The 26,442-nt window shown below is 39.9% G+C and overlaps 1 protein-coding gene across 1 annotated transcript in view; it reads left to right on the top strand.

Moving 5' to 3' along the window:
* chek2 (checkpoint kinase 2) overlaps nucleotides 1-26,442 on the top strand; it is a 39,603-nt gene that overhangs the window by 10,654 nt on the left and 2,507 nt on the right. The window contains exons 3-13 of the mRNA XM_080208076.1: nucleotides 2,916-3,063; nucleotides 5,798-5,888; nucleotides 6,714-6,822; nucleotides 8,662-8,718; nucleotides 8,798-8,862; nucleotides 10,017-10,116; nucleotides 14,095-14,181; nucleotides 15,516-15,679; nucleotides 16,828-16,943; nucleotides 20,258-20,343; nucleotides 24,136-24,216. Coding sequence (XP_080064202.1) covers nucleotides 2,916-3,063; nucleotides 5,798-5,888; nucleotides 6,714-6,822; nucleotides 8,662-8,718; nucleotides 8,798-8,862; nucleotides 10,017-10,116; nucleotides 14,095-14,181; nucleotides 15,516-15,679; nucleotides 16,828-16,943; nucleotides 20,258-20,343; nucleotides 24,136-24,216 — 1,104 coding nt within the window. The remainder of the gene's footprint in view (nucleotides 1-2,915; nucleotides 3,064-5,797; nucleotides 5,889-6,713; nucleotides 6,823-8,661; nucleotides 8,719-8,797; nucleotides 8,863-10,016; nucleotides 10,117-14,094; nucleotides 14,182-15,515; nucleotides 15,680-16,827; nucleotides 16,944-20,257; nucleotides 20,344-24,135; nucleotides 24,217-26,442) is intronic.

The raw sequence follows: 26,442 nt of genomic DNA, 5'->3' as shown, positions 1-26,442 counted from the left end.
GGGATTTAATGGGATTGAGAGTTATAATACGCCTGGTAGGTATGGATATGATTGGTGCAACTTGTGGGCCAAAGGGCCTGTTTGTGCTGTGGTGTTCTTTGTTCTATGTTCTATAAAATGTTTTTCCTCAAATGCCCTATAAATCTCTTGCCCATATCTTAAATCTATGCCCCCTAGTTATTAATTGAAAAGTTCCTTCCGTCTACCTTATCAATATCCCTCATCATTTTGTACATCTCCATGTCCCCCCTTGCCTCTCTACACTAAGACGAGCAATACATCCTAACCAAGCTCTATAGCTGATACACTCCAACACAGGCAACATTCTGGTGAATCTCTTCTGCATCCTTCTTATAGTTTGACGACCAAAACTACTCACAATATTATAGCTATGGCCTAACGAGCATTTTATACAGCTCCACCATAACCTTCCTACTCTTAAAGGCAAGTATCCATATATCTTCTTAACAAACCACATCTACTTGCCCTGCTGCTTTCAGTGGTCTATGGACATGCAATCCAAGGTCCCCCTCGTTCTCTGTACTTTCTAATTTTTTACTGTCATTGTGTATTCCCTTGCCTTGTTAATCCCCTCCAAAATGCATCACCTCTCGCTTTTCAGGGTTGAATGCTATTTACTACTGTTCTGCCCATCTGACCAGCCCACCTATATTGTCCTGTAATTTAAAGCTTGCATCCTTGCTATTTACCACACCATCAATTTTAGTGTCATCCTTGAACTTACTTTCACCTACTTTTTGCTTTTACGTCTAGGTCATTAATGTAGACTACAAACAGCAAGGGACCCAGCACCGATCTCTGCGGTATGTCACTGGATGCAGGCTTCCTGTCATTAAAAATGACCTTCAACTATCACCCTCTGACTTGTGTCAATAAGTCAATTTTGGATCCTATTAGCAAATTACCCTGAATTTCATGGGCTCTTATCCTTCTTGACCAGTCTCCCATGCCAGACCTTGTCAAAAGCCTTACCGAAGTTCATGTGGACTACTCAACTGCACAGCCCTTATCTACATCCTAGTCACCTTGAAAAATTAAATCAAAGAACAAAGAACAACACAGCATGGGAAACAGGCCCTTCGGCCCAACGAGCCCGCGCCGCCGTCCCATTGTCTCAGTGACCTATTCATGATTTTAGTCTACGCCTAATGTGCGAGGATCAGGGAGGTCCAATATAGGGACAATTTGTTACCCAATCAATCAGCCTAAAAGCGCATCTTTGGGATGTGGGAGGAAACCGGAGCACCCGGAGGAAACCCACGCAACCACGGGGAGAACGCGCAAACTCCCACAGACACAGGCCCAAATCCATGTGTCCGCACAGCAACAGAGATAGTCTCTGAGCTGTCATGTTGCCCTCGAGATGGTCCAGTTTAAGCACACTAACGACATGAAGCAATAGGCAACTCCCGAAGCAACATCCAAGAGCAGCCCACTACAACCTGCCGCATGCATGCCCCTTGCTGGTCAACAAGGTGGACTTAAATGCCTGTGGAGACAAAAATTCATTATTAAACAGGCAAAGACTGTAACATCCCTGAGGCAAAAACGGAATCCCAAGCCTACAATGTTTAGTAAGGCCTGCTATATCCCCCTATATGTAGACCGCTCATGTGACTGTCTAAGTGACTCTTAAACAACCCTAGCGTGCCTGCTTCCACCACCTTACTCGGCAGTGCATTCCACACCCCCACTACCCTTTGCGTGAAAAACTGCCCTCTAATATTTGTCTTATACCTAGCCCCCCTCACCCTAAGCCCGTGACCCCTCGTTCTATCCATTTTTAATAGCGGAAAAAGCTTACCACCATTTACTCTATCTATCCCCTTCATAATCTTATAAACCTCTATTAGATCCCCCCTCAGCCGACGTCTCTCAAGGGAAAACAGCCCAAGTTCGTTCAATCTTTCCTCGTAAGACAGCCCTTCCATACCAGGCAGCATCCTGGTAAATCTCCTCTGCACTCTCTCCAGGATCTCTACATCCTTCTGGTAGTACGGCGACCAGAACTGGACGCAGTACTCCAAGTGAGGCCTAACCAACGTTCTATACAACTGCAACATCAGACTCCTACTCTTATATTCTATACCCCTTCCTATGAAGGCTAACATACCATACGCTTTCCTCATCACATTCTGCACCTGCACCGACACCTTCAGGGACTTGTGCATTTGCACCCCCAGGTCTCTCTGCGTATCTATACTCCGGATAGTTCTACCTTTTATCGTATAACTCCCCTCCACATTATTCCGGCCAAAGTGCATCACCTCGCATTTCTCCGGATTAAATTCCATTTGCCATCTATCTGCCCAATCTACCAGCCTGTCTATGTCCTGTTGCATTGCCAGGCACTGCTCCTCAGTACCCGCCAATCCAACCATCTTAGTGTCATCAGCAAATTTGCTGATCACACCACCTACCCCCTCTTCCAAGTCATTAATATATACTACAAATAGAAGAGGTCCTAGTACCGAGCCCTGCGGCACACCACTGGTGACAGACCTCCAATTGGAAAAGGAGCCTTCCACTACTACCCGCTGTCTCCTCCATTTAATCATTTAATAATTTTCTTCCCCAATGTTCCCGACGTTTGGAGGACGCCTTAAAATGGAAAGGGGAAATAACAAGCCAAGATATGTTGAAGTGTGGCTTCCCTCATTTCTCCGAATATTATTTACTTAGCGAGTCTTATTAGTCAAGTTGTACATCTTTCTGAAATGGCTGGTTGGTGCCCCTGGCTGTATGCCTTTGTTGCACTTTGTAAACAAAAGGCTGAACTTTCCCAATTATTTCATTTGAAGCTGTTAACAATATTTGGGATAGGCCAAATGACCTCTTTCCATGCTGTAATAATTCTGTGATTTTAAACATTTATTTTGTATGATCTTACTTAGGAAAAGGGTCCTGGAAGCACATATGTAGTATTTATTGAAGATCACAGTTCGAATGGTACCTTCCTAAATGGTCAAATAATTGGAAAAGATCAAAGATTACCACTATACAATAATGCAGAAATAGCAATTAATCATGAATTGCACAAAGGTAAGAATGTACTTTTAAAACTTCAATTGCTGATCAAATTCATTTAGTTGTTTTGTGGACCAGATTGAACATAAAACTTAGAAATGTGATCCAATTAAATGCTCATCATAGGCACCAATCCAAGCTACAAACTTTCAAAGTTTACTTTTGAAAATTATTCTGGAGGTTCCTGAGCCCAATTTTGTTCCTTCAGGGATGTACTAAAACCCTGTGGAGTCACTTAAAAGAAGAGGGAAGCTTTGACAGTCTCATGGCTGACATTTATCCTTCAACCAACATCTAGATTTTAGATTTCTGATAGACAAGGGAATTAAGGGTTATGGGGAGAAAGTGGGAAAGCTGAACTGATCCACTTCACATCAGCTATGATCTTATTGAATGGCGGGGCAGGCTTGAAGGGCTAGATGACCTACTCCTGCTCCTATTTATGTTCTTATGTTCTTAACCAACACCACTGAAACAGATCATTCATCTCATTATTGCATGCAATTGCACAGTGCATTTTTTAAATTCAGTCATGGGCTGTGGGTATCATTGGCTAGGCCAGCATTTATCGCCCATTATTAATTCCCCTTTAGAAGATGATAGTGAGCTGCTGCCTTGAACTGCTGCAGTCCATGTGGTGTGGATACACCCCCAGTGCTGTTGGGGAAGAAGTTGCAGGATTTTGACCCATTGATAGTGAAGGAACAGCAATTTGTTTCCAAGACAGGATGGTGCTTGGCTTGGAGGGGAACTTCCAGTTGGTGGTTTTCCCACGTATCTGCTGCCCTCCTTCTAGATCAGGCTTGCTACGTTTGCATACTTTTCTCATTCCGGGGCCAATAGGCAAATTTCGGAAAGATGAGGTTTGGTGCAATATTAAACTGAACTTCAAAAAAAAGTTAAGATATTTTGGAAAGATACAGTTGCCAAACAAATGTAAAGCAATGTCACAGCAATAAATTGAATAAGCAATAAAAATGACCAAAATGTTGGAGGGTCAATGTGTAGGTGTATGCTTTTGTGCGTGGTGGAGAGTGAGTGAGACAATTGAGACTGGGCGTAAGATATACTCACACTCGCCCCCTATCCATTCAGTTTCTCTGCTGCCTGCTCTCTTTTCTGCCTGTGTGCTCAATTTTGATTTGATTTATTATTGTTATACATATTAGTATATAGTGAAAAGTATGTTTCTTGCGTATTATTCAGACAAAGCATATCGTTCATAGAGAAGGAAATGAGAAAATGCAGAATGTAGTGTTATAATCTTAGCTAGGGTATAGAGACAGAGCAACTTAATGCAAGGTAAGTCTGTTCAAAAGTCTGATGGCAGCAGGGAAGAAGCTGTTCTTGAATTGGCTGGTACGTGATCTCAGACGTTTGTATCATTTTCCTGATGGAAAAAAGTGGGAGAGAGCATGTCCAGGGTGCATGGGGCCCTTAATTATGCTGGTTGTTTTGCCGAGGCAGCGGGACATGTAGACAGTCAGTGGATGGGAGGCTAGTTTCCGTGATGGTCTGGGCTACCTTCACGACCTTTTGTAGAAAGTGGAAGAGAGAATCAATCTTAAGCTGTATTGTCCTTTTGAGCTAATGGAGTACTACACTTTGAAGCAGATAGGTGCACAGTGTGTAAGGATTTTGTATCTAAAAGCATGTTGCAACTTATCCGATTTGGTACAACAATTAAAAAGATCAGACAACATAACCAAATAAAATACTAAGCTGTGAACGTTTGTTCAATTAAACCCAATAAAATAATTTGTGCGCAATTACTTGTAATTGTACAATAACAGTAATGCAAGCATCCTTTACAACATACAGAGCGAGCACTGCTTTTTCTATTGGGTTAGTGCTTGGGAGTGTTCCTGCGGCTTCAGCCTCTCTAAATTTCTGCTTGCTATTGCCAGATTATTGGCAACCAACCCTGCTCCATCTGTTCTTCAACTTGGTCTTTTCGCTTTCTGATCGTAATCATGTTGCACTTGCTGTCTGATTGCTCTACTCCATGGTCTAATTCCAGTCTCAGCAATGCTGTGGGAGAGCCCCTAATTATATCAGTTATGAGCAGTTGAGCTAAAACATGTAAAGATTTTGAGTAAAGTTCCCTTTTTTTTTTTGAATCTGTGTTAAAACTGTGATTCCTGTAATTTAAGGTGAATATTTTAATAAGAAACCATAGCCATAGAACCCCTGCAGTGGAGAAGGAGGTCATTCAGACTCTGAAAGAGCATTTTACCCAAGACCCCACTCCCATCCATTAATCTTGCGCATTTACCATGGCCCATCCACCTAACCTGAACATCTTTGGACTGTGGGAGGAAACCAGAGCCCCTGGAGGAAATCCACACAGACACTGGAGAATGTGTAAACTCCACACAGTTGCCCAAGGCTGGAATCGAACCCAGGTCTGTGGTGCTCTGAGGGAGCAGTAGTAACCACTGTGCTGCCCATCTTGGCTTTTGAGGAAAGTGACGTCAGTAGGATGTTTAGATGCTTGACACAGCTCGAGCCTTTTAAAGGGCATTTTGCTGTACTAGACCCTACAGGTAATGCAGTAATGTTTCCTGGAACATTCGAAAATACTATTGTGGTTTTCGCCACCTAAATGTGGACTTTCCTAATACTACACTCTGAAATGTGGACTTTCCTAATACTACACTCTGAAAGTAGAACAAAATAGTATTGTGGTTTCAACGAAAGTTTTTTTAAATGATGCAGATATTAACTGTTCTATGTTGCTATTTTCTAGTTTTTGTCTTTTCTGATCTCACAATTGATGACCAACTGAACCTACCAAAAGGGTTTAGGGATAAGTACATCATCTCAAAAACTCTTGGATCGTAAGTGCAAGTTATCTTTTTTTGGCTTGTTCAGTGTCCTTTGTATTGTAATATTCTGAGTAATAACTGTGGGATTGTTTAGGAAAACATTATGCAGTAACTAACTGGAAGATGCAACTTTATATATCTTTTTCTTTAAAGATCTATGTATTCTGGCTTTTTCTGCATTCATTTGAGATTTCTGCCAGCTACAGATTTTTTTTTTGTTTGCTTCCTTTGCTTTGGTTTTTTTTTGTGCTTGGAGCCTCTCCTACTTTGCCCAAATCGTCATTCATATTGTGTGATCCAAATCAACGTGGAGAGGTTATTGGATCTTTGGGAAAGGGGCATTTCAGCTGAGAACTGAGACGGGTCACACTCCAGCAAAAGTAACTGGGTGGTGAATGAGGATAAACTGTGATGGTTTCGTCCTGTTTTCTCTCCTCCCTCCCCAAACCTTCAAAGGAAGATCTAACCTGAGATCAATTAGATTAGAATTTTGTATTGGCTGAAATCAATTAACATTACATCCACGAGAATAATATTTAATAAGTTAAAGTTCAAAATGCAATCAGTAATTTTGTCCTTCAGTTGCTCAATTAAAATGAAAGACAATCAGTGTGTTTTTCTTGCATCAATTTTGTTACTGATCAGTCTGTTTACCATTCATAAATGCTTTGATTTCTTGGTTGCGTTTGCTGTATCAGTGAATGATCATAATGCCAACAGGAATTATCTTCGCAGCACACATAAACCAAGTTCTTCATGTAGCTCATCTTTATTTCCATTTTTCCTTATTCTTTCATTTGTAATTTGGACTCATTCCTAATTTTTTTTATCCTGCAGGGGAGTATGTGGAGAAGTGAAACTGGCATTTAAGAAGGCGAACTGTAAGAAAGTAGCTGTGAAGATTGTACATAAACCAAAATTTGCACAACTGATATCTGAGCAAAGTGTAAGTGTGACGAACTGAATTGCACAGTTTCTGCAGTAAGTATTTTTTTTTTTGAAGCTAAATGAGCTTACTATCAGCAAAGCAAGAAAGGAAATGAAGAGGGGAATTTTCAGAGTTGTGTAAAGATGACTAAATTTACTTGGGTCAAATATCCTTCATCCTTGTAGGGTGTTGAAGTGTTCTGAGGAATGGCTTGTGGGTGTTATTAATTCTTGTGGTCAGTGCCCACTCTCTGCTTAAAAAAAATACAAGTCAGGCGATGTGTGGAAAAATTAGAGGCTAATTCAGCCCACGTTATTCTTTCATAACTCTGCGTGGTAGTTTCAAAGCATATCTATTTGCAAACAAGTTGCATTTTGCAAAATTCTGAATGCATAAAGAAAAGAAATTACTAATAAAGCAACTAATATTTTTATAATTTGTTATTTATATTTGTCTTTTATGGGTTGGTGTAATAATCATGATGTAATTTTATGCTGGTAAAGTTCATCCAGTGGTTTAGCATCTAAATGCACGACTGTCAAATGTGCTGCTGAACCATATGCGTACTGAGTTTGCTGGTATCATCCTGGATAAAAAATGGTTGATAGAATTGTCCTTCGTGCATCTTGGATACCATGGACATTATGCAAGGACTGTTTTTCAATAATGTCAGTAAGTAGTCTCACAACACCAGGTTAAAGTCCAACAGGTTTATTTGGTAGCACAAGCTTTTGGAGCACTGCCCCTTCATCGGGTGAGTGCCTCGCCTGATGAAGGGGCAGTGCTTTAAAAGCTTGTCTTACCAAATAAGTCTGGTGTTGTGAGACTACTTAGTGTGTCTACCCCGATTCAACGCCGGCAACTCCACATCACGGCTACCAGCAACTTTTAATAACGTCAGCAGACATTCTTTGTCTAGGTTTGAACGTGCAGAGAGGCCAATTTGGTTGTGTTAGTATTTACCAATAAACAGTCAGTGCCTTTGGAATAGTAACTCCATGTGGCTTCTGTGATTTTCAATTGAAGAAAGTTGCAGGTGTCTACACCCTTTCAGATTCAGGCTAGTGAAAAGTGATGCATTTAAAATAATTTTAAAAACGTAGGAAAATGCTTAGCGGTGGCAGAAACAAAATCCCTTTGTAAAATAACCTTGATTAAATAATCTATAGAGAATGAATCCTGCCACAGTAAATATTATTCCCTTTTAAACACACTTTGAATTTTAACAGGTGTGTGTATGTATCTGTATTTCAAGAAATAAAGCTGCATGTTGAATTAAATACCATGTAGGGCATGGCAAGGAACCTTTTTCACTAGGTCTGCAACCTGCTTTTGAAACTTTATCATACAGTCTGCTTAACATGCAGTATCTAGGTGCTGATATTCTGTTTGGACCTTTTTTTGGTGTAAATTAGTATGCCAAACATTCTGGTAATTCTTCAATCCCCAGACTGTAAGCCATTTTAAAGCATGCCAGCCGTTATTTTCCAAAAGCACTAGTCTACTCCTGAACACACTGAGTGTTGAATGGCACAAGTGATTAATGTGTACCTTCAGTGTCCGTTTTTCTGCAGAAATCTCCTGGCTTTAATGTAGTTAGTCTCTCTGAGGCACTGTGCCAGTTGCACTGAAGACTGCCAAACAGAATTACAATGCCAAAGTATTTACATGAGGTGAAACACTTGACACTTTAGCTGTTTCATGCGAGAAATCTTGCCTCAAGTTCATACCATTACATAAAGTCTTGACTGACAGATTAAAAGCCATTTCCATACAACACGTTTCTGATTTAAGTATTGCACATGACCAAACTCGAGTGTTGGATTGTCTTTATTACAAGTTCTTGTTTTTCTGTAGGGCTCTGCTGCTTCAAATGTTGCAACAGAAATTGAGATTCTGAAGAAATTGGACCATGTAAGTCACAGAAATTGCCCTTTTTTTTCCATTGAAATATTAATGTCTGCCTAATAAATTTTTTTTCCCCCCCTTAAAGCCTTGCATAATCAAGATTGAGGAGGTGTTTGATTTTGAAGACTCTTTCTACATCGTATTGGATTTGTAAGTGTTCCACCTCTTTGGCCTTCTTTTAATTCCTTGGAAAATACATTTTCATAGTCGGCAGCTGGAGAAGTCGAGTCCATCCTGTCTCTTTGTGCTGTCATTTGCTGGAAGTAAAATAATTTATTGAAGTCACTGTTACTTTATTTCAAAGAGTAATAAATTATAATGAACTGATGGATCATTAAATGGACATTAAGGAAATATTTAAGAGGGAATATTTACTCAGGCACTGACTAATTCCATGTATATAACTGTGTAAAGCAACTGTCCTTAATGTTTGTCCTAGGTGGGGTAGGAGGTAGTTGGGGGATTTGTAACAAAATCTGAATTAAAATGTAACCCATGACAAAGATTTTTTTTTGAAAAAGACACATAATTGAGTAGAAGGGAAGGAACTAGATGATTGACTCTTGAAGCTGTGGAAGACTTTCACCAAAGTCTGTTTTCCTCCAAGGTTGGATTTGTCTTTACAGGATAAACTAGCCGAAGGAAATAAATAAATTTGGCTATTAATGGAAGAAAAGACATTCAAATAATTTATGCATACATTAAGGGGCCAAGTATACCTTGTGACAGGCTAGCTAATATTGAACAAAGAAAAGTACAGTGCAGGAACTTCAGCCCTCCAAGCCTGCGCTGATCATGATGCCCTAACTAAACTTAAAAAAAAAACCTTATGCTCTTACTCCAAGTTTACATTAACATAATATTAATAGAAAAATATTGACAGATTGGCTATATTATAAACTATGGAATGGTGATTCCTGCATTAACATAAAATATTATTTGGTGATGTGATCCACGTATATTTATGACTGCTGCTGTATAAATTCTTGTGCTGAACTTCATTTTACACTTAAAAGGGACTGGATTGTGCAATACTTGCTGCAAATTTGAGTTTTCGGTATTGCAACTGAGTGGAGTTTGTCAAAGAATCCCAGTGCGATCGTTCATAACATTGTTAAATAAAACTATGGAACCACAATTCCATTTAAGGTTGTGTCCTGATTTAAGATATGGTTGCATACTATTGAATTGTTTCTCTTTTGCAGTCCTGTGTTGTATGCTGCAATGATTTCTGATTGCAGTATGAATTTAAGAGGTTATCTCATGTTAGGATATAATTGAATAAGATATTATCCTTTTCTAAGGATGGAAGGTGGAGAACTTTTTGATCGAGTAGTACGCTCAAAAGGATTGAAAGAACAAACTGCTAAACTGCTGTTCTATCAGATGCTTCTTGCAGTCCAAGTATGTTGCTCTGAATTCTATTTCACTTTTAAGCAATAAGAATTTGTATTTTTATTGAGCTTTTTTGCTGATCCATTTGGTTTAAAAGTTGCTCATAACCCCATCACTATTCCTTTCCAGCCCCAGAAGCTGGTTTTTTATTTCCAGAAGGTGTTGATTTTATGTTGGGCTTTCGGTTCACACATTCCAGCCACTCAAATTCCTGTTCATTTGTCAATCCATAAATACCTGCGTGCCCTCGAGAGGAAGAGGAGCCCTGAATTGATTTATCCTTTTCTCACTTCACTTCTCACAACCATTTCTCAGCTGGGGTCACTGCACAGTGATCAGATGTAGGAATTCTTGCTATTTCTTTTCTTGGCATCTACTCCTCCAAACTACCACCATGCAAAAGATAGACATATTCCGATCTTGTTGAGAAACCCATCTGCAAGTGTTTGGAGATGCTAGTTTAAATGAACATTATCATTTGGTTATCTTGGCCTACGCTACTGATATGAACAGATCTTCCTGTTCAAGTGATAATTGGCTTAAAGTTTTCACTATTTAATGCCATTGTGGAGTCTTTTGAAGCATTGCTATTTTGCATTTTTCCCCAGTGATTTTCATCAAATTGTAGCATTTGCACAAAATTTGTCTAGTAAAATCACCACAAAGTTTAAGTCTAGTAATTAACATTGTATTCTAGTAATTAACAATCCACTTATCTCGTTAATAATGACTGCCAACCCACTTCTTTTGTCCAGAAAATAATCAGTTTAAAATGTGGAAACTCGGGTTGTGAATTATTGGAAATTTTAAAATCAAGGCAAAATATCCTCTGCCTCCCTCTCTCTCTCTTTTTCTGAATCTAATTTGACATTGACTTGCGCTTTTTAGCCCTTTTTTTTCAATCCCTAAATTTTAATTGGTTAGAGTGATGCACTGTCTGTCTGGTTACACACCAAGGTCCTACGTGTGTTGTTGCCTTTGCAGTTTGAGGATGCTGTCTGAATAACCTGTATTAGTGAATTTAACATTTACCCATTTATCCAGACCTGTAGTAGAATTTTCCAAAGCTGCAGTTCTAGGGGACAGAACTGGAGTAAGAAATCATTGACTGTGGATTGAATATTACAAGAATGGGTCTACTGTAACTAATTGTATTATTTTCTTTGCTGAGCTCAGTGCTGCACTAGAGTGAACTTACAAACTAAAACACGGCTTTTTGTTACTCTTGCTCCCAGAATCGAAGAAGTAGTCCTGCCTGTCTTCCACCAATTATGATTTGATATTGAGGTTTTACTGAAACCTATTTTAAATATTAAAATTTACTTGATTACATCTGTCTTTTAATGTGTTTGTGCTGTAGTTGTTGAGGCTTAACTTATTCACATCTCATCAGCCTACTAATGGTTACACTGAACTTCATGTGGTCCATGACTTTGCATTGTCCAAATGCTACCAAAGTTCTGAGGGGCCTAGAGAAAAAAATCCCCAGAAATCCTAAAAAGGTGATGATAAAATCTAGATAAGTATGTAATATTTTGGAACTAAATTGTGCTTGATTACTGATTTTGAAAAACTGTTTCTATTCTATCTTTGACTGCTTCACGTAATTTACAGTTGTATCAAGGATGGGAAAAGGTCATCAGACCCATCTGCCTTCACAGATTTTTAATCCCCATATTTCAACCCTTCCTTCATTTTCCCTGAATCCGTGCTATCGTAGAGGGAGCACAATAGATTGCTGCTTATTCTACAGTACCCATCGAAAGCTCCAGAGCCCCCACATTCATTTATTATTATTTGTACTAATATTCTCTCTCTTTCTCCATGGTTCATTTATTGTTACATTTGAAGGATGGTCAGTCTTTGCTACCTCCTACAAAATTCTCTTTCACATATCATTTACTCTGCCTCCTTTTTTTAATGTTTAGGTTTACTCCTGTTTCTTGATTTTTTGCTTTGGGATGCCAGTTGTTCATATTAAAACTGAGACCTGTTGAATATTCCTTATTCCAGTCCAACACCAACCTCCTCTCTCAATGCATCAATGACTATGTCAATTATTTTCTGTTCTTGCTCTGAATGGAACATTTTATCAATTTCCACCGTTTTGTTCACCTTCACATCGTCCATTTTTACCCTTTCAGTCCCTTCCCTTCCTTGACTTCTATGTCTGTTTCTGGACATGGACTATTATTTCACTATAAGCCCACTGATTTACTGCTGTCTCATACCCTGCATCCTGTAAGCAGTCCATTCTGTTCTCCCAGTTTTTTCTTCAAATCTGTTTTGATGATACTATCTTCCAAACCAGCCCTGATATGTCATCCTTTTCTGTCAACAGAAGAGCCAGACAGCCCTTGGCTGTGTCTGACCCATTTCCTGCACTTGTGCTCTCACCCCTCTCCTTCTCTCCCAGAAGCATAATAGGATTCCCTTTGTCCTCACCTTCCATCCTGCCAGTCTCCATGTGCAACCGATGATTCTCCATTTTCACCACCTCTAGCACAATTCCATCACCAAATACACCTTACCTTCCCTTCCTCAAAGCATCTTTCTGTGTAGGGAACACCTGCTCTTTTATTTCCTCTCCTCACCATTTAAGGCCCCAAACCACAATAAAACAGCAATTTTATGTGTACCTTTTTTAATTTAGTATATTGTATTTGCTGTTCACAATGTGTACTGCTCTGCACTGGGGAGACTACACAGATGGGTGACTGCTTTTTGAATCAGCTCCATTCCCACTCACTTTGTCATTTCAATTCTCCACCTTGTTCTCTTGCTGACCTTTCTGTCCTGAGCTTCCTGCAGTGTTCCAGTGAAGCTCAGCGTAAGCTGAGGAAAAGCATCTCATCCTTTGGTTCGCCTTCCAGACTTGAGACCGTCTGCCTCCTTTTTCTTTGTAGGTTTCAGTTTTACTCATGTTTCTCTCTCGTTTTTGCTTTGGAATGTCAGTTGTTTAGCGTTTTGCCATTCATATCTCCTCTAGGCTGATTTTTGTTTTTTTTTGTACCATTATCATTCCCTTTGGCCTTGCACAACCAACTTTTTTTGTCATTTGATCTCCTCTGATGTGTACCCTATCACAGACCACCTTTAAACATTTCTAACTTCTTCCAAGTTCTGGTGAAAGGTCATTGATCTGAGGTATTAACTGTGTTGCTGTCTTCACTTATGCTGCTTGACCTGCTGTTTCTTGAATTTTTTTTTGTTCTTATTTCAATTATATGTTTGGCTTTTAATCACCTCTTGAGGTGACCTGGCAAGACCCACAATGTAAGAAAAGATAGAATAATGGCTATTCGAGAGTTTGCACCCTGCCCCTTATGGGGCAGCAAGAAATGGGCAATAAATGTGGCTTTGCTGGTGTTACTTGCGTCTTGATGTTTTTTAGATTGGAGAACACTTTCACTTCACTTCAGGAAGGGTTTGCTGGCATAAGTAGGCAAGGAGCAGAGAATTAGGGGGTTAGGAAAACAACACAGTCAGAGAGGAGAGCAAGCAAGTGAATGTTGTGTCTTGTGGTTCCCAAAAGTTTGAAGTAATCACACTTAACCTCCTGTTAAATGAAACTCCCATCATTTATTTCTCAGATCACACCATGTGCTGCACAAAAATGAAGTGTCAGATCAAACCCAGGATTGGATGCAATGCCTCATCTTGTCAGCTTGGATCATGTTTGCCCCTCTCATGGGGGGACCTTGAATTGGATTCAGTTGGATTTTGAATTTAATGTTTGGAGCAAGCAAGGAATGGATTTGGGTTTGCCTGGCTCATTCTCAGCATTGGCTTTGTCCCTTGATGGAGTAAAAAATTAAAAAAACATTTAGTTCAATGTGGAGGCTGTAGAGCAATAGAAATTAATGTGGCAATCTGGAATACTTATGTATACGTACAGATCAGCCCATGTCAAATTGGCATAGATGTAATGTAAGATAGCAATTTGATATAAGAATCAAGGAATTGTTAAATTTTCTCTGTTTGCAGTACCTTCATGATAATAACATCACACACCGAGATCTCAAACCAGAGAATGTATTGCTTGAGAACAATGAGGAGAACTGTCTCATTAAGGTAATGATTATTATGCAATTTGATGCCATCCGTTGATGAAACCTACATCCTATTTTTAGATATTGAAGTGAGGTTTGGGGCTGTAAAATTATGCATTGAGCATCTACCAATAAAGTCACATTAAATATTTACATAGTGAGCGTCTGACTATTCTACCTGGCCTTGGCCTTCCTTGTTTGTAAAATCCTGTATAATGAGTAACATTCTGTAGTTAAACTGTTTTTGAATACTTGCACTTGAAAAGACTCTGTCTGAAGGCAAACATTCCAAAAAAAATTATTCACCAAAAATTCCCATTTTCATGTGTAATGTATTTTCTTTGTGTTCCCTCATTGTGGTGAGATCAACTGTCGCTTGCCCAGACAGCAATTTGTCTTCCCAAATTCCATCTGGCTCTTTTAAAATTTAAATCTTTTCCTCTTGTGCATACCTTGCCAGTTGAATACCACAAAACTTGAGACCTGCAAAAAAATCCCAATGGGAATACAATGATCCTAACTTGTGCTAAGTTCCATTCAGTTATCGTCTATGTGCTAACTATACCGCATTGTCTCTTGTCCAGCTGAGACTTGAATTTCAAAGTCTCACTCTTGTGTTGAGATCTCTCCAAAGCCTTGCTCCACTCACAATTTCTGTAATCTCCTTCAGCTCCACAACACTGCTAGATCTGTGTTTCACTCATTCTGATGGTTTTGCACTTTCCAGATTTCCCATCAATAGCAGCCATGCCTTAAGTTGTCCAGCCCTAGAATTCTCTGCTTAAAACTGTCTGTCTCTTTCTTTTGAAACACTCCTTAAAACCACATCCCTGCCTACTACTGTTTGTGGCCCAGCTTCATGATTCTTGTCATGCTGCTCCTGTGAAATACCTTTGGTGTGTTTTTCTGTTAGTCACTACATAAGTTTGTTATTGCTGTTTCTGCTACTCAGCTCCTTGTTGCCTCAGAATATTTAAAACTCACTATCTTTGGCTAAGTGGCTAAAAACGTAAAATTAACAAATAATTTTCAGATATCCAAGTGTAAAGTAGTTATCCTTATTGTACATTTTATGTCGTTTACACTTTCCATCTAAGATTTTCTCGAAACCCGTCCTTTTAAGTCTTTCATATAATGGATGTTAAAACCAAATTAAATGCTGCAGATTTGTGTAAGCTGCTATTAAATCTCAATGGCTATATACAAATTCTGTTTACTAAGTGCTCACTTCTCCAGCAGTCAGCAGAGAAATTGGGAATGCTTAACTGGATTCCTTTGATTCACAACAAAGAGTCAAAAGAAATTCAGTCTCTACAAAATTGAATTTAATTTTTTAGAACAGTTTTTTATTTTAAGATTACAGATTTTGGTCTGTCAAAGATCTTAGGAGAAACTTCATTGATGAAAACATTATGTGGAACGCCCACTTATCTAGCTCCAGAGGTGCTTTTGGGCGCTGGAGCAGGTGGCTACTCCAAAGCAGTGGATTGCTGGAGTCTGGGGGTTATACTTTTCATATGGTAAGTCATTTGCATAAATTTTTACTTACTGAGTGATGGCACTTAGGAGGAAATCACTATTGTAAACTGAAGCGCAACTAATTTGCAGTTTTCACTTTAACTTCAGATTTAATAGTTATCTTGTTAATCCTTGTACCTGCTTTTGAAAATGATTCAAGTTGCCCATTTGCAATTATTTGATAGCATGCAAGTCTTGCTTGATTCTTGCTGTTGAAAGGCTGATGTCTGTATTTGCAAAGCCGACTGTAATGTGGATCAAGTTATTATCATGTAGGTCGATTGAAATTACTTGGTGCCTTTTAGGGACAAAGGAATGTATAGCACCAGAAGAGAGCATTGCTGTCTATTGGCAGCTCACAAAGAACTTTAAGGAGAGTATTGTTTGTTTGTAATTAAAAATCATTAAAAGTCTGGCAGCATGTCTGTAGTTATAAATTGTGTGTGAATTGGCAGCAGGTATTGAGAGTTTCCACACATTGTGATACACTAGCTTGAAGGGGCAGGCTGAATGCACCAGTGGGTTGTTTTCCTCTGTTATTTTTCTTATGTTTGTACCCTACAAGTAAGTCTAAATAGGTTTTCTGTAAGTAGCATGAGAACGAGAAACTAGAAGGTATCTTAGATTATATATGGAGTTAACTTGTTGAAATGCATATAATGCTAAATCTTATTAAATGAATCAGAAAGCTATAAATTTTTAAAAGGACACACTTGAATCTTATGATTTTTCTGATGTCAAAAAAGATTTTATTTTGTTAAATGGAAGGTATGTGTAAGCCGTATAGTTTGTTTTGACTTCTGTTTAAAATGCAGCTACTCCTTGGTCAGTCAGAAAGGAGGGGACTAGCCTCCCTCTTCCCGATGGATTATGGAAATTGGCAGATAATGAAGAGTCCATAAAAATTTTGATCTTGTCACACGAGGCAACATTATTCCAGGTACAGGAATACCTAAAAAAAAAGTAACATTTCTCGTGTTGAGTTTCTTTTTATCTGTCTCATTCTACTATCCATTAACACCAAGCTTCTCTTGCTGGGCAATGTCTTGTATAAAATTTTTGGGCCAACAAATCAGAGAGAGAGAGTAATGAGGTTCCACTGTAGTTACTAGCGTGGATACTGTTTGACCAAACCCGAACTGTTTTTCAGCTTGGGTGGGTATCCGCCATTCAGCGATCAGATCAAGGACATGAATCTGAGGGACCAAATCGTAAAAGGAAATTACAGGTTCATTCCACAGTGCTGGGTAAATGTCTCTGAAACGGGTAAGTATAAGGTTCAGATAACCCTTGACCTTTTTTGCAACTACTATGACTGATGAAGCATGATCAGTACTTCAAGCATTAGAACTGTTGTCCAAATTCCCTTGCCCTCTTGTGCAGCTGTAAAATTTAATTTTCCAAATTGTTTCACTACTAATAAGTAATGCATTACTCACCCAACCACCTGTCTCTTTCCCCACTTCTCTCCCCCAATTCTGCCCCCCACAACTGTTCTAATTGCAGGAGTCAGCACTTCATTGTGGCGATGGGGTTTCAAATCTTATGGGAATGGACTCTATTATAGTATTCATGTTATTTGACGAGAGCACACCAGTTTACTTAAAAGCAGAGTATAATAGAAGTATTTGATTGGATTTATCATTGTCATTTGTATTAGTAAACAGTGAAAAGTATTGCTTCTTGCGTGCTATACAAACAAAGTAAACCATACATAGAGAATGAAAGGAGAGAGTGCAGAACGTAGTGTTACTGTCATAGCTGAGGTATAGACAAAGATCAACTTAATGCGAGATAGGTCCATTTGAAAGTCTGTTGAAGCAGGAAAGAAGCAGTTCTTGAATTAGTTGGTATTTGTCCTCTAATTTTTATACCTTTTTCCTGATGGAAGAAGGTGGAAGAGAGTATGTCCGGGGTGCATGGGGCTCCTTGATTATACTGGCTGCTTTTCCAAGGCAGCAGGAAGTGTAGACAGTGTTCATGGGTGGGAGGCTGGTTTGAGAGATGGACTGGGCTTCTTTCATAACTCTTTGTATTTTCTTGTGGTCTTGGATGGAGCAGGAGCCATACCAAGCTGTGGTACAACCAGAAAGAGTGCTTTCTATGGTGCATCTCTAATAGTTGGTCAGAGTTGTAGTGGACATGCCAAATTTCCTTAGTTTTCTGAGAAAGTAGAGGCATTGGTGGGCTTTCTTAACGATAGTGTCGGCATGGAGGGACCAGGCCAGATTGTTGGTGGATCTGGACATATAAAAACATGAAGATCTTGACCATTTCTACTTTGTCCCCATTGATGTAGGCATGTCCTCCACTATGCTTCCTGAAGTCAATGACTATCTCCTTTTGTTGACATTGAGGGAGAGATTATTGTATTTGCGCCAGTTCACCAGATTCTATACCTCATTCCTGTACTCCATCTCGTCATTGTTTGAGATCTGACCCAGTATGGTGGTGTCATCAGCAAATTTGAAAATTGAGTTAGAGGGGAATTTGGCAATTATCAGGTGTGTAAGGGGCTGAGAACATAGCCTTGTGGGGCACCAGTGTTGAGGATGATCATGGAGGAGGTGTTGTTGCCTATCCTTGCTGATTGTGGTCTGTGGGTTAGGAAGTTCAGATCCAGTTGCAGAGGAGGAGCCAAGCGCTAGCCCACAGAGTTCAGAGATGTGTTTTGTGGGAATAATGGTGTCGAAGGCTGAGTTGTATTCAATAAATAGGAGTCTGACATAGGTGTCTTTGTTATCTGGATGTATCAGGGTCAAGGAGGTGATATCTACTGTGGACCTTTTGCGGCGGTAGTGGATCCAGGCAATCTGGGAGGCTGGAATTGATTCGTGCTACAACTAACCTTTCAAAACACTTCATAATGATGGATGTCAGAGCTTTCGGATAATAGTCATTTAGGAACACTACCTGCCTTTTCTTTGGTACCAGGATGATGGTCCCTTCTTGAAGCAGATAGGGACCTGAGATCGTTGTAAAGGTCAGCCCCTTACACACCTTAATGAATTCTATGCCCATTTTGAGCAAGAAGTCAAAGTTTGTCAGGGAGGGGTGCATTGGTGCCAGCGATTTTGAAGCCTGTTATGTCTTTCAGACATTGCCATAGTTGGTGGGGGTGTGTGTGGCTAGCCTGGGACTCTAGCTTGGCCTGGTACTGTCTTTTGACATCTTTGGATCTCCTTAGATCATATCTGGCTTTCTTGTATAGGTCAGTGTCACTTGACTTGAACGTCTCAGACCTGGACCTCAGCAAGCAGTCAATATCCCTGTTTACCTATGGTTTCTGGTTGGGATACAAATGGATTTGCTTTGGCACGTCTTCTACACACTTCCTAACAAAGTCAGTTACTGTTATGGCGTACTTGTTCAGGCTGGTCACAGAGTTTTTAAATACTGACCAGTCTACTGACTAAGCAGTCCTGTAGGAGATCATCCGATTCCTCAGATCAACGTTGCATGACTTTCTTTGATGGATTCTCCCCTTTCAGTTTTTGTTTGTAAGTTGGGCAGGAGGACAGCCATTTGGTCTGATTTGCCGAAGTATGAGTGGTAGGAATGTTTGATATTTGTGTAGCAGTAGTCTAGGATGTTTTGGCCTCTTGTGGAACAGGAGACATGTGGGTTGCATCCTGGTGGGATGCTGTTGAGCTTGACCTGATTGAAGTCCCTGGCTACGATGAACAAGGCCTTGGGATGTTTTGTCTTAAGGCTATTTGTAGTGGTGTATATTTCATCCAGCTCGATCTTCACGTCCTTGTGAGGTCGGGTGCAAACTGCTGTCAGGATAACAGGTGAACTCCCGCGGAAGATCATAGGGTGGCATTTTAGCATCAGGCGTTCTGAGTCCAGGGAGAAGAAGCTCGCCAGTGTTGCTATGTCTAGGCACCAGAGGTGTTGATTAGTAGGCAGACCCTACCTCTCCTAGCCTTGGCTGAGGCCACTGTATGGTCCGCTTGGTGGATTGAGAAGCCCTCTGGTTGTAGGGCACAGTCTGGTGAAGCAGGAGTGAGCCACGTCTCTGTGAAACAGAATACACAGTAGTCCCTCAGTTCTCTTTGAAAAGTGAGCCTGGCTTTAAGTTCGTCTGGCTTGTTTTCCAGAGATTGGGCATTTGCCAGGAATAAACTGGGAGGGGGAGGTTCTTGGGACTGCATTGTTTCACACTCTCCTGCAAGCCTGCATGTTTTCCACACTTCCTGGAGTGACTGCTGCTTTTTTGGGCTGGGAGATGATCAGAGTAGTTTCTGATGTTAAGGGTATAGGTGCGTCTGATGGGGACACATGATGTGAAGTTTATTTTTAACGAGAAAAGTTGATAGTTTTTTGGAAAAGAGATTTACTTGAAAGGCAGCAGTTATTTACTGCTCTTTTCACTTGAAATAAAGCTATGTGTTTATAACAGGATCTGCCGTTATAGGGTGAGCGGACTGTTAAAAGTTGTGTAGTTTTCATGTTAAAACTTAAGTATTTTGATGTCTGTGAATTATTTGTGATGTTGCTTTGCATCCTTAAAGGCAGTTCTTTATTTGCAGCTCTTTCTTTTGCCCCTACATGACCTTCTCCCCTTTTCTGTTTAGCAAAGGACCTGGTGAAGCAGCTGCTTAATGTGGACCCAGATAAAAGATTCACAACAAAAGATGCCCTTAATCATCCATGGATGCAGGTGGGGATTGCTTTTAAAACTGAAGTGAAGGGCACCAGCTCTTGTCTTGACTTGTTGTTCAAAGGCAGGAGCTGCAATGAGTGTTTTATCAGCTTTTCTGACGTACCAGATTCTGGGGTGGAGTAGGCCTCTCACTGAAATTGTCCATTTGGATGAATGGTCTATTCTTGGAAATTTTGCATCTAGTGTAATATACAATTTGAGTGGAATTGAGAAGTGAATATCCAGCATTCCTAAACACACAGGTAGTCATGTTAAAGTAAACTCAATTGCAGTCAGTTAGCTGTGACTCAAGTTGGTCACAGTCTTGCCTTTGGGTCAGAAGGTTGTGACTTCAAGTCACATTCCAGAGATTTAAGCATGTGATAGACTGGCACTCCATAGAGTTCTAAGGGAGTGCTGCTAGTCGGAGGTGCATCTATAACCTAATTAAGGAATTTAACATTCTTAGGAAGGTATTTAAATTAAGTAGATGCTAGGAGAATGTTCCTACTGGCTGAGGAAATATGGAACTCTGAGTCACTGATTCACAGTAATTGGTTAGCCAGTCTGGATTGAAATTAGGGAAATTTCTTCACTCGATGAGAAAATTCTGTATCTTGGAGAGCTTTGGATGCTCAGTTATTGAGGCTTGATATCGATAGATTTTGGATACTAAAAGAATCTGGGGATGGTGCAGGAAGGTAGAGTTGGGGTTATGCATTAAGGTAGAATTAGATCAGCAATAATCTTAATAGTGGAGTAAGCTCCAGAGACCGTACGGACTACTGCTCCTACTTGTGTAGCCTGCGGTGTTTTAAATGAGCAACCAAAAACCAACTGCAACAGACTAATAATATGCATTACAGAAATGAGGAGTGGAATTATTGGGAAAGAAGTGCATTTTAATTTCTCTTTCAGTTCAGAAAAGCCTAATTGTTTGCTATTTTTCTAGAATGATAGAATTTTACACAACACTTAAGTTCATTGTGCCAGCTCGCCAAGATTTTCCATGTCCTTTTTTCGTATTTCCAAATACATACTTATTTGCCTTTTTAAATTTATTTATGGATTTTATTTCCATGACTGTTTCTGGTGAAGCATGTTCTAATGACTCTCTGCATAACTTAAGAAAGAAAAGGATTCTGACTTCTCCCTTTGAAATTGTACATTTTAGCTACAGACTAATCAACCAAAGGAGTTGTTTTCCCTCTTTTACCACGTTGGGAATTAAAGAACAAAAAAACAAAGAAAATTACAGCACAGGAACAAGCCCTTCAGCCCTTCGTGCTACCTGACTTACTAAAACCCCCTACTCTATTCCCATCTATTCCCATCCTATTCATGTATTTGTCAAGACATCCCTTAAAAGTCACTATCGTATCTGCTTCCACTACCTCTCCAGGCAACGAGTTCCAGGCACCCACCACCCGCTGTGTTAAAAAAAAATCTGCCTAATACAACTCCTTTAAACTTTGCCCCCTAGTAATTGACTCTGCCATCCTGGGAGAAAGCTTCTGGCTACCAACCCTGTCCATGCCTTTCATAATGTTATAGACTTCTATCAGGTCACCCCTCAGCCTCTGTCGTCCCGGTGAGAACAAATCAAGTTTCTCCAAGTTTCTCCTCATAGCTGATGTCCTCCATACTGGGCAACATTCTGGTAAATCTTTTCTGTACCCTCTCCAAAGCCTCCACATCCTTCTGGTAGTGTGGTGACCAGAATTGAACACTATATTCCAAGTGCGGCCTAACTAATGTTCTATAAAGCTGCAATAACGCTTGCTAATTTTTAAACTCAGCTGATCAAGGCAAGCATATTGTATGCCTTCTTGACAACTTTCTCCACCTGCATTGCCACTTTCAGTGCCCTGTGTACCTGTACACCCAGATCCCTTTCCCGATCAATACTCTTAAGGGTTCTGCCATTTACTGTATATTTCCTATTTGTCCCAAAATGCTTTACCTTGTCTCTTGACTCATTTTATTGTTAAGTGGGGACCATAAACAACAGATTCTAGGAATTTCCATACGTGAAGATGGGGAGTAGGCAGCTCATGTGTCACGTTTGGTGTTCTTGAGCTGGGAGCAAGGTCACCTATATTGAAAGAAAATGGTGGGGGGTTGGAGGGGGGCACTAGTCTGAGTATTGCAACCTATAGTCAACCTTTTAGAATGTTCATGTCCCCTTCCCTTTTCTAGTGAAAAGAACCTGATTGTATTTAATCGTATCAAAAAACAGGCTTTGAAGAAAGGCAACCAACTAAAACTGGACACTATTCTAACACAACTAATCAATAATTCACAGCCATATAGTGTTGTCAATGCTTTCTATTCAGTACTTCCATTGACTAGAACCTATGGTCACACTTTTTTTTACAGCTGGTTTATCAATGTCCTACCACTTCTTTAAAAATTGTGCATTTGAACTCACTTCTCCTTCCAAGATGTACTGGACATTGGGGAGGTGCTATTAAATGTGATTCAATCTATTAATCTGTCTTGTCTACCTGAAGTGGAAAGCCTTTATAAAAATCAATATATACACAAGATTTGGTGCACACAGTTTTATCAGAGCACTCATTATTTCCTCAAAGGTCTCTCTATCAGAATGTCTGCCTGTTCCTAATGAAGCATCATTCTGAGTCATTTCTATTATGCCCACAAAGATTCTTCCCATCCCACTCCATCGGTTAGTTTGTATTTAACTTGAATACTACTAGTTCTCTAATCTAGTTGTTCAATATCCCTATTCAAGAATATTTTGAAAGACTGGTTAGAACCTCAAATATTCCTCCCTATTTCTCAGCACACTTCACCACCACCACCTGCAACAATCTTGGACATGTGCCATCATCTCGCAGAGCTGTGAGGAAGGAGCAGGATTACTTTAATAGTCTTTTTTTGCAGAGCTGGCACAGACCAAATGGATTGATTGGCCTCTCTCTGTGCAATGTAATTCTATGATCATATTCCAGTAAATGCATCAGAGCATAAAACGTGGGAACAGAAGTAGGCCATTTGGCCCATCGAGTGCTCCACCATTCAGTGAAATCGTGACTGTTATATAATCCTCAGCTCCACTTTCCTGCCTTATCCCCATCGCTTGTTTCCCTTACTGATTAAAAATCTGACTACCTCTGCCTTGAACATACTTAACAACACCCTCTACAGCCAAAAATTTCACAGATCCACTACCCGGAGAGAAGACATTCATCATTGCTGTTTTAAGTGGACAATCCCTATTCTGAGACTGTGCCCTCTGGTCCAGGAGTCTCCCAAAAGAGGAAACAGCCTCTCAACATCAACCCTGTCAAGTCCCCTAAGAATCCTACAAATCTCTAAGGTCACCTGTCATCCTTCCAAACTTCAATGGAATCAACCTAGTGAACCTTCTCTGGAATTTCCTCTATGTCATTTTATCTTTCCAGGCATGTTTTAACTAATGCCCTGTATAGATTTAGCAAGATTTCCCTATTTTTATGTTCCATTCCATTGCTTTTTGTGATTTATACATGAGTGTGTCCCATTATTAACTTGAGGTGCATGATTCAACTTAATCAATTTATTTTGTTACCTGCCTTTATATACCATTAATTCCTTTCATTGTATTATTGATCCTCTATTTATCATGCACCCCTTTAAAAGTCTTGCTTTAATTTTAATTTTCCTTTGTTGAAGGTAGCTCTGGCTTGTGATTCCTGAGGTACATAATAGAATTGTACCCAATCTCTATTAAATGACATCAGGTTTTAGCTTTTGTTGTTGTAAATTATTTGGCGAGAGCTTTCAAATAGTCTTGTTTCAACTCAGGATGAAGATATGAAGAGAAAGGCAAAGCAGTTGATGTATGCTCAGACTGAATTAATGTTGCCACTGAGCACAAGTGACCAGGTAAGAGCTGGCTACATTCGCAGCAGCAATTTCCTTCACCACACAGCATTTGCTGTTGCTGTTTGTGCACACCTTGTTCAGAATACAGTGGGTGTTTGAAATAACAAAGGCTGTGTGGGGTTTTACCTTCAGGAATAATTACCTTCCATAAAGCTGAGGCTTTAGAATATGCTAGTCTGACCGGATAGAAGTGATGTGTTTCATTTTACTCCCCTTGATGATGAAAATAATGTATATGCAACAATGATCCAAATTGTAAACCAGAGGGTCTTGTTCTTGGTTTTCACAAAATAAAAATGGATATAAACATGGAATGAAATCTCCCAAATTCTGTGCAAAAGAATGAGCACAAAGGTGAGCTGAATGTTAGCAGTGAGTGCTACAAGTCAACTGTGCAAGAGAACTGCATACCAACCCAGATGCTTTTTCTTAAACGACACAGTAGTGCAGTGATTAGCACTGCTGCCTCGCAGCAACAGGGACCTGGCTTTGATATATGGCTTGGGGTACAGTCTGTGCGGAGTTACTCCATTCTTAAAGTTGCAAAGCCAGTGCTCAGTGGAACAGGCAAACCTGATTCCATCTCCTCGCTTGTTCCAAAAGCCAAATTCAACTCGAGAGATATACTTAATCCAAGCTGACAAGATAAGGCATTGCAGCCCATCTTGGGCTTGATCTAACGCTTGACCTTAACCAAAAGTCTGAGAAGTGATGTCTTTACCAGCAATCCCCCCAGAAAATTGGAAGCAGAGGGAGACTCACTTTAAAAGAAGTATTGTAGGTCTTTGTGTGGAGTATTTCAAAGATCCAGTGATGTTTTGCACCTGTGGGCTGGCAGTTGATTAACTTGATATTGTAATACTTCATTGTAACATTTAAGTACAGTGCGTGTTAAGTAGCAATTTTTTTTGATTCCAGTACAATGCACCTGGAGTATGGATAAGACTGATTTCTTTTCATCTCTGCCATGCCTATATAGCCCAAGTTATTTGTTTTAAATTTGTATTATACATTTTGGCTGATGATCTGGATTTAAACCTGTGTGGCGTTTGCACATCCGCCCCGTGTCTGCATAGGTTTCCTCTGGGTGCTCCGGTTTCCTCCCACAGTCTGAAAGACATACTGGTTAGGTGCATTGGTCATGTTAAATTCTCTGTGTACCCAACAAGTGCTGGAGTATGGCAACTAGGGGATTTTCACAGTAATGTGACACTAATAAATAAAAACTCCTAAATCTCCTGCTCCTTTCCTTAAATCTATGCCTCTTGGTCATTGATCCTTCCACCAAGGGGAAAAATTTCTTCTTTCTGTTTGATATCTATGTCCCTCATAATTTTATACATGTCAAAGGGACTTGCCTGTCTTGTCAGCATGGATCTGGAATGTCTCACTTGTTGGGACTTTGAATTGGACTTTTTGATTAGAAATAAAGTAATGAAAGGTACCAAAACAACTATTAGGGAATTGTCAGGCTCAACACAACATACCTGGAGTTGCCCAGCTTTTAATAGGTGGCTACGAATTCCCATCCTCTAGGCTTTACAAAGTAAAGATTCAACTCAACTCCCCACCCCCACCTCAGTCTCTGCTCCAATGAAAACAATCCCAGAATATTCAATATCTCTTCATAACTATAAAACTCTCCAGCCCGGGTAACAACCTGGTAAATCTCTGCACCCTTTCCAATGCTATCATAACCCTCCTGCAATGTGGATTCCAGAACTGCTCACACTGCTCTAGCTCTGGCCTAACCAACATAATCTTCCTGCTCTTAAACTATGCTTTGGTTAATAAAGGCAAGAATACCATAGACCTTCTTAACCACTTTAACCATCTGTCTTGCTTCCTTAAGGGACTCGTGTACATGTATATTCTCATTGTTTTATTTTATCTTGGAGATACTTCTGTCTCCTTCCCTTTCTATGTTTCTCATCACTCCACTTGAATACTTTGCCTCTTTCAATTCCTTCCCAAATATTCACTCTTCTGATTTCCTTACTCGTCATTTCTACATGTAATCTTGGAGCACTGGAGGAGACATTAGATACAGCACCATTCAGCACATTGTGTTGTAAAAGCTTCTTAAAAACTTTCTCCTTTCCACTCTGCTTTTTTATTGTTCTTATTCCAATTCAATCAAATCAAGTCCAATTCAGAGTCTCAAGTTGAGACATTCTTTTTGCCACGCTTGAATCCTTCTTGTGGTAAGCATTCTGCAAAAGTCAC

Source organism: Carcharhinus amblyrhynchos, chromosome 20 (genome assembly GCF_965287045.1).
Source record: "Carcharhinus amblyrhynchos chromosome 20, sCarAmb.v2.hapA, whole genome shotgun sequence".
Lineage (NCBI taxonomy): Eukaryota > Metazoa > Chordata > Chondrichthyes > Carcharhiniformes > Carcharhinidae > Carcharhinus > Carcharhinus amblyrhynchos.
Note: the sequence above shows the minus strand (reverse complement) of the source record. Positions and strands in the feature narration are given on the sequence as shown.